An 8,355-nucleotide genomic window follows, 5' to 3' on the forward strand; every position below is an offset into this window, starting at 1 on the left:
TGCAAGTGGGAAAAAAAAAAAAAAAACCCAAAAAACAATTTTACAGCAGATCATAAAGCCTTTCCTATTTCTATCATTCCAATTTATCAGACTCTGTAGAATTAAAATTTTATATACAATTTTAATTTATTTTTTAGATGCTTCTTTTTACTTATACTGTTTCTTTGTGTCTCGGTATCATAATGCTGGACTCACTTGGCCTTGCTTCAGAGGTGCTAACAAGTCTCCCAGACTCTTACTAGTGCCACCTGAAATTGTAAATGCTCAATACCTCTGAAAATCAGGCAGTATCTAAGACAGTATTTTTTAAAAAAAGCTACAACATAGGGCTGTGTTATTCTTCAGAACATTTTCTCTGAAAAGTTGTTACAATCAGGCAAATTGAACCATCCCCACAGGATATTTTAAAACTTTTTCAAATTTCTCTGAACAAGTATGTGATTTTGTTTCTTGTACTAGGCAATGTGCATTCAATGATTTCAAACCTCAGATTTTGTGGGTAGACCTTCACATCACATCAACAACAACCAGTTTTATCACAAATGTTCATACAAACCAGTGCTTTCAGGCAGATGAAGAGCATAAAGAATGCAGGATTTATATGAATGCCATGGTATGGAACAGGGAAGGAAGGCAAGGCAAGGCAGGACAAAGCAAGGGAAAAAGGCGTCAGAATGAAAGACAACGGACAAATGAGAGGAACACAGTCCAGTCCATGCCTTTCCAAATGTGATGTTTCAAAAGCAGCCTGTATCTTAGGAGACCCAAAGCTGTTGGCTGCTGAAATCCAGGACGTGCTAGTCACTCCACTTGCTGTGTTTCTCCAGTCTTTCACTAGCCTGCTGCTAATTGTGGTGGTTGGAGATAAAGGGCACTAAGCTAGATGGGCAATTATCCTGCTAGACTTGTTGCTCGAAACCACCCTCCCCCCCACCTCTCCCCCAAATACAAACAAACAAGGAAAAAAACACCGGTAAACTACAAGATTCTGCTATGTTTCTGCTCAGGAATCTTGGAAAAGGAGGAATTTTGGAGCACATCCACAGAATTCTTTAGGTCTCATGCACTGGTGCTTGCAAGCTGAGATGCTGATAATGGAGTTGAAGGTACAGCCTGTCCCTCTCCATCCTGGATGGCTGCTGAAGTGCTCAGCCTCTCGCAGAGGAACGGGCTGGTTGTGCTTGGAGAATGAGGGGCTATTTCTGTATGTCAGCCGAACAAAACAATGAGCCGACCGCCCTAGAGCCGCCATCGACTTGTGAGTGCAGACGTGCAGGAGTGACCGAAATGAAGTAAGCAAAGCCAAAGGACGGAATTCTGTCAGAAGGAGCGCCCGGGGGTGCGGTCACCTCAGGCGGCTGCGGGGCCGGTGCCGATGCCGGGCGCGGGTGGAGCTGCCGGCGGGCAGCCGCGCTCCGAGCCGGCTCCGCCTTCAGACTGCTGCCTCTCACAAGGAAAGAGGAAAGCGAAGGTGAGGCTCTCCTGTGCCCTTTGTGAGTCCCGGGTGGCACCGGCAGGGAAAGGAGAAACAGTCCCTGCTGGCGCTGCTGGGAAGGGTCGTGTGTTGCTCCACTGCTGCCCTGCAGGAGAGGAGGCGGAGGAGGCGAGCGCTAAGCGGGGGCACGGCCGAGCCGTGTTTTAGTCCTGAGAAAGGCGAGGGTGCCAGAGGGTAACTTTGCCTGCAACCCTGAAGAACTGCGTAGCTTGAAAAATAGGCGAGTGGCGGTGCGCAGCCCGCTGAGCACAGCCAGCCCCCGTGTCACCTGCGGGGGCTTACGGCACAGAGGCGCCCTAGAGGAGGGGAGCGGGTGCGGAGGAGTTGGGAAGGAAGGACGACGCTGTCCCTGCTCCAGTCAATGTGTCCCTATCCCCCTGCATGGGTACATACACGCAAACACACGAACTAACACAACACAGACACACACATGCACACAAAGATGCAGCACCGGCATCGACCATCTGGATATGAGGAAACCTGAACCTGCTGTTACTCTCCCCACCGTTCCCGCCTCGGGGACAGAGCCAGCATCTCGCTGCGCCCACCCGTGCCCCACTGGGGAAAGCCATCCTTCAGTAATCCCATACCCATCGTCAGTAACTCCATAAATCAAGTGACTGGGAAGGAAGCGCTGGGGAGGGGCTGGCAGAGCATGAAGGGAGCGGGATTGAGGTTGGAATGAGGGAAAAGGGAGATTGCAGAGGTGGTTAAAAGAAGCAGGGCACGCTTTGTCCCTGCTAAATACTCCCACATGCCAGGTACCCATCACTGGAAATGGAAATGCTTTTCATTTTCTCATCACTTCTCTTGTCAATGAGCCGTTTAAAATCTCAGTGCTTCATCTCCCTTTCATTTTAAAAGCTGCCCTTGTTCCGCTTGTCACAACTGCGAGAGGGGAACAGAGGAACAACAGCAGCGGCAAAGCTTCATTTTAGCCAGGCAGACAAAAGTCGACCTTGGTGCTCTCTCTCTTGGAGAGACAGCCAAATAGAAGGATCTTGTGGAATCTGGTAATTTTCCTTGATTTCTTCTCAGATTTGCCTCCACTAACAATGCAAGATTTTTTTTTCTTTTTTTTCTTTTTTGGTGGAAGGAGGTGCCAAACCGAAGGCATGCAAGTCCTCTCCTAAATCCCAGGAGGCAAAACTCACTGATTCTGCCTAATTTTTTCCCCACTCTTTTATGCCCTTTTGCCCACTTTCTGTAAGGGAGTTGGACAGTGGAGTTTTCCATTCCCTCCTCCTCTAAACTTGGTTTGTATCTCCCTTGCCTCAATGGTGCTTCTAATTTCTCCCATGGTGTGAGGGGAGGGAGCTTTCCTGGGTGCCTCGTTCATCTAAAGGGAAGAGCACAGGATTCATCACCCCTGCAACTGATCAGGAATCACTCTGCTTGGCCTTTTCTAAAGGCTGGATCATGGATGTCTGTTGCATTTGTTTTAATGCCTTTCATGCCACTCAGTTTTCAGTGGTGTCATTTCTTTGCTTTTTTACTCCATGCCTATTGAAGGAAGATTTTGTTAGAGATGGTTCTGTGGCATAAATGGGATATTGTATAAGCAAGACTTTAACTGAAAAAGGAACAATTCCTCTTTATTTAGTTCTTCCTATCACTCCTTCCTCAGCAGTTCTGACAATTTCCTTTCTTCCACATTCTCCTGCTTTCTTCTCCCTTTTCTGACCCATTTCAAGTATTGTTGAAGGTTCCAAAGAGTAATGAATTTATAGATAAACGTGAAGGATTTGTTTGGTCCATATTAATATATCCAAGGAAAGCCTAATTATCCAGATGTGAACATGGTTCCTTAAGCATCCTGGGATAGTTTGGCACCTGTAATGATGGGAGAGCTGTGGATCAAGACTGGGGAAGCAATGACAGGACAATGACAGAAATTGGAAAAGCCTGAGAGGCAAATATCAGGAAAAGCTGTGGAAATGGTCTGGATGACAGGAATGACAGCAACAGTTTGGGTGTTACAATGTGGTGCTGGACTGCAGAAGTGTTTAAACAAGGAAGGGTATGGGCTAGAGCTTGCAGATATGGAGTGTGGTAAAAAGGCCTTGCAAAGCAATGGTTGAGCAAATGTAGGGTCTGGGGAGTCATCTTGTTCCCAACATCTGGAATGTTTTATGTGGGCAAGTATTCATTCATCCTTTGCCTCTGCTTTTTGGGGGCAGGAGCTGTGTCGACCCAATGGGAATGTAAATTGAAGTAAAATACTTTCATTCACGGGAGTGGAGAGAGAATTAATACAAACGTCCAGAATAGATGCAGTGCTGCAGTGAGTGTACGCCAGCTCTGTAAGGCTTGGCTGCCTAAAGGATCTCACATCCAGAATGTAAAACCTCACCTCCTGGGTCGGCAGTTTCTGGGTGAACCGCCCCTGTCCAAAGGAAGTCTATGGAAACTGCCAGGGTCGGCACCGGGAAAGCCTAGGCCCAAACAAAGGGAAGAAGAAGAAACGGCCAGTTTTGCAAAACCCTTTTTTCCCCGTTTCCTGGGCTGTTTCTGGTGCTTCATCGCAGCTTCTGCCCTCTGTGCCCAGCGTTTTTTCCTCACCCCACCCCCAAGGGCAAGCAGCGGCTCTCAACAGGTGCTGGGGAAGCCGCTCGGCTGCGCGGCCGCCCAGCGCGTCCCGCGGTCGGATGCTGCCGCCCCGCGACTCGCGCTCACCTCGCAGCCGCCTCGGAGCCCCCGCACCGCGCCCGCGGGGCCCCGCGCAGCGCGGCGCGCCTGGCCGGCATCCAGCCCGGGGCTGGAGAACCCTGGCACCCGGCACCGAGAACGCGCTAATGGCAGAAGGCTGAACCAGGGAAAGGAAATGCCCCCAAAGGCCCGGGCCGGTGCTGACAGCAAATCGTCTCCAGACCGGGGCAGAGCGCCGGGAGCGGCTCCCTTCAGTAGATGCAAACAGAGAAAGGCTGCCTTTAATTACAATGTGCATAAACGTCTCAGGCAAGCCCCTTGGATACCCCGCGTCAGGATAACGCGGGATGAGGTAAAAGCCCTCCAGACCCTCCCTGTGAAACGCGAATTGTCTTTTTCAACGCAATGCAAATGGGGGGAAAAGCAGCTGCAAAGCTCTACAATAAACTGTTTCATCCAAGCCAGCGCCAGCTCAGGAAGGCACGCCTTTGAATGCCACCCCCACAAGACACCTCCTTCCCACCCGTGCAGGCAACCTCTGTAGGCGATAACCAAGTCTAAAAACTCGGAGGGGATCGATAATGTCTACTAAATATTCTGGGAGTGTATGAGTGTGGCGGGGAGGAGGGATGAGGATGAGGAGGGGGATAAAAGGGTGATTAATCGGATATTAATCACTGGCCACAAACAAGGGGAGATTATTTCGGGTAGGCAGCCGACTGTGGGGAGTAGCAGAATAGATCCTTTTACTGAAGGCACGCGTGATGGGATCGGCACTTCACTGTTTAGCGATGCCTGTGTAATTCTGCAGGTGCACATTATTCAAGCCACATATTTCTTCTTTTCTCTGTGTGTAGCATTTCCCTTAACTGCCTGCAAGCACAGACTTAGTGAAGATATTTATGCCGCTAACTAGACATTTCCTTTTTTGCCCTCCTTTCATGAACACAGAAGCAAGAAGAAAGCAAAATAGCCCCTGCCTCGGAAAAAAAAAAAAAAAAAAGAGACAAAACCCACCACCCAAACTCCCTCACACTCATCAGAGAAAAGGGACCAAAGGAGGGAATAGAAAAGGTGTCGATCTTTGCACCCAGCGACAGACCAAGGCTGAATTACTAACGCACCTTTCCGACAGCCTGGGAGCCCTGCATGCGTACAGACAGCTGAGCGTGAAGCGCATTTCGGGCTGTGAGACGGCTACACGTACGCTGGGCTCCTCCGTAACTTTCCCCACGCAACGGGTTAAACTAATAAGTGCATCGATACAGGCATTCCCGCAAAGATCCCGCTGCTCGACCGAAAACCAGAATTGTAGGTAATCCCCCCACACACCCGGCACAAACATCATCGTCACCTTAAAAAAAGTGAACCAGTGGGATTTGTTTGAATATGCACTAGTTAGAGGCTATATGAACCAACTCACGTCGCCGTTTGAGCATACTGCAAGAATATTTATTGAGCCCCAGCTCAGTCACTGCATTGAACGCCAGCTCTGGCAAGCAAATACATTTCCTATCTCCGAAGAGAGCTCTGAATCAACTCCTTCTTTTCTCCCCGCCTTAGCGATCGTTTAGATATTTCCATTGCAAAGTACCAAGGGCAAAAATATAAAATAAGAGATAAATATATTTTGAAATACACCTTGATACAAGGCGAGAGCTTGCAACGCCCTGACAGAAAGCAAATGGACCCCTAAAAATATACCACTCAAATACTACCCTACCTTTCACACACGAAACCATCAATAAAAAGACGAGGTTCCAAAATGTAAATCCACTTTTAATCTCCATTTTCTTCACCAGGATGAAGTCCAGCCGGCCACATTTAGTACATCCCCTTTCCCAAAAGTCTGCTAATTTCGATTCCTTTGCACGGATTTCCCCTCTGCAGATCCCTTTCATATTATTCTTGAGAGCTCCTAATTCCTATTCCTCGGCCAGGCGCAGCGGAGTTGTTGCTGTTGATGGTGCGCGGTCACAGCTCGGAGTGAATGGTGTTTCTGGGATACCACAGCAACCTTGACGAGGACTCAACCATCTCTCCAACGGGGGCACAAAGTCTCAGCTACTCTCGATCGTGTCTTTTCCTCCCCCACCCCCCACCCCCCCCGCTACCCCAACTCCCTGCACAGCCGAAACCCACCACAATCCTGCCTCCTCGCAGCATCCACCGGGAGCCACGGGAGAGCACCTCAACGCTCAGACGCTCTCGCCAATAAACTCCAAACAGTATTTGCAATTGAGACTCTCCCCCCACCCCCTTGTTCCATCAAGAGGATCAGTTCTGCCTGGGAGAACGGCTCGGGAGATAACGGAGTGGCGGGATCCCCCCGCCGCCCGGCAGAGCCTGGGGCTCGCCCATCCCGCCGCCGCTCGCGGCAGCAATCACAGCCCCGTTATTAACCACGCACGTGCGGTGCTCGGGGCTGCCATCGCCGCACCGGCTCGCACACACCGGCTCGTCCGCGCCTTTGGGCACACACCCCGCGGCAGCGTGCGCGGCCCCCGGGGATGCGCAGCCTGATTGCTCTGCGCGGGGACATTAATTACAGGCCGGGCGCGGGGGAGCGGCGGGCACAGCCCTGCTCCCCGTGCGCGCAGCTGAGGAGGCCCCTTCTTGCGGCGGGCGGGGGCCGGGGTCCGGCGGGCGGTGGCTCCCAGCGGGCCGGGCCGGGCCGGGCCGGGCCAGGAGAGGAGCGGGGGCGGCGCGGCCGCGGCTCCGCCAGGAAGAGCGCTGGCGCCACCTACCGGCCGTGCCGCCGCGCCGCTCCGCGGTGGGGGGGCGGGGGCGCTGCGCGGGGAGAGCGGCAGGGGGCGGGGGGCTGCGGGACCCCCACTGCCCCGGCCTGGGGAACCGGAGCCCCCGCTTGGGGCTGCCCTCCTCTGCCCGCCCGACCACCGCGCAAGCTGCGCGGTTCTTCCGCTGCGGGGAGCTTTTGGAGGGGGCGGGCAGGCACCGCCTGCGGTGCGGAGGCGTGCGGAGGCGCGCACGTGGGTGGGTGCGGGGGTGTTGTCCCAGGTGTGCGGAGGCGGTGGGGGCGCATTACTGCGCGTAAGGGCTGCGCGCGTGTGTCGGGCCCCGCAGTGCGTGCGTGGGAGGTTTCCCTCGGGGGCGGAGTGTGTGTTTGGGTGCGTGTGAGCCTGTGAGTGTTCGCGCTGCGCGTGTGAGTGTCGCTGCGTGCGTGCGTGTGTGTGCCGCCGTGTTGAGTGTGAGTGCGCAGGTGTGGTGGGTGTTTGTGTGTGTGCCCGCGTGTGCAAGTGCTTCTGTGGTTCAGTGCGGGTGTGTGCGCACACGTGTTTTGTGCATATGTGCACACTTCTGTGTTTGTGTGAGTGTGCATGGATTCTTTCTGGTGCCTCTGTGTATGTGTGTTTTGTGCTCGTGTATTTCTGTGAATGTGTTCTTACAGGTGTGTAAGAACATGTGTGCATCTGATGTGCTTTTGTCTTGCGTGTGTGTGCACACAGGTTTGTTCACACACCTGTAAATTCATGCAGGCTTGTGTGTATAAGGTGTTGCATGGATGATATGGTGCATGTGTGCACATGCACATGTGTTAAATGTGTGATGCATAGTCTGAAGTGCCGATGGAGATGGACATGGGTGTGTGAGCCGGGAAATTTTGGCAGCCAGTAACAAAGCATGTATCTTTGCAGGTGTGTCCACAGAGGAGTTTGCATTTCCCTGTGTGGGAGTGTGTCTTACATGCATGGAGTGCATTTTTGGAAAGATCTATTCTGGTTAGGAACTTTGAATGTGATCAGAGACTTTGTAAATAGGTGTAGGTGCATGTATGAATTTGTATGACCACATATTTGTATATATACACAATGTATGTAATACTGCCACAACACCATAGATAATAGTATTGAAGAAATCTGGAAAGGTAATGATTCACCCTTTACTTCCAAAGCACAGTGTAAAAGAGGAGGTTTGCCTGGCTGTAATTCTGCTCCCATGTGGATGTCAGGGTGAGCAGTATGTGCCTTTCTTCCACCTGTACTTAAAACCAAACCCTCTTTCAGCAGCAATTCAGAGTGTGGCTCTGCATATGGCTGGCTGTACTCGCCTCTATAGCTCTAGTGTTTGGGGAAAGAATACTTCAGCTACAAGTGCTGACACTAACCAGTCCCATTGGATCCATACATGTTTGTTGACTGGGGAGAAGCCAAGGTATATATTTCACAGCCCTATGTAACATCCACAGCCTT

At 51.7% G+C, this 8,355-nt stretch overlaps 1 protein-coding gene across 3 annotated transcripts in view; it reads right to left on the reverse strand.

Moving 5' to 3' along the window:
* CSMD3 (CUB and Sushi multiple domains 3) overlaps positions 1-6,169 on the reverse strand; it is a 583,179-nt gene extending 577,010 nt beyond the window's left edge. For all 3 annotated transcript variants that reach the window (XM_059857957.1, XM_059857877.1, XM_059857801.1), the window contains exon 1: positions 5,868-6,169. In XM_059857957.1, coding sequence (XP_059713940.1) covers positions 5,868-6,045 — 178 coding nt within the window. In that variant the 5' untranslated portion in view covers positions 6,046-6,169. The remainder of the gene's footprint in view (positions 1-5,867) is intronic.
* Between the last annotated feature and the right edge of the window lie 2,186 nt (positions 6,170-8,355).

This window comes from Haemorhous mexicanus, chromosome 1 (assembly GCF_027477595.1).
Source record: "Haemorhous mexicanus isolate bHaeMex1 chromosome 1, bHaeMex1.pri, whole genome shotgun sequence".
NCBI lineage: Eukaryota > Metazoa > Chordata > Aves > Passeriformes > Fringillidae > Haemorhous > Haemorhous mexicanus.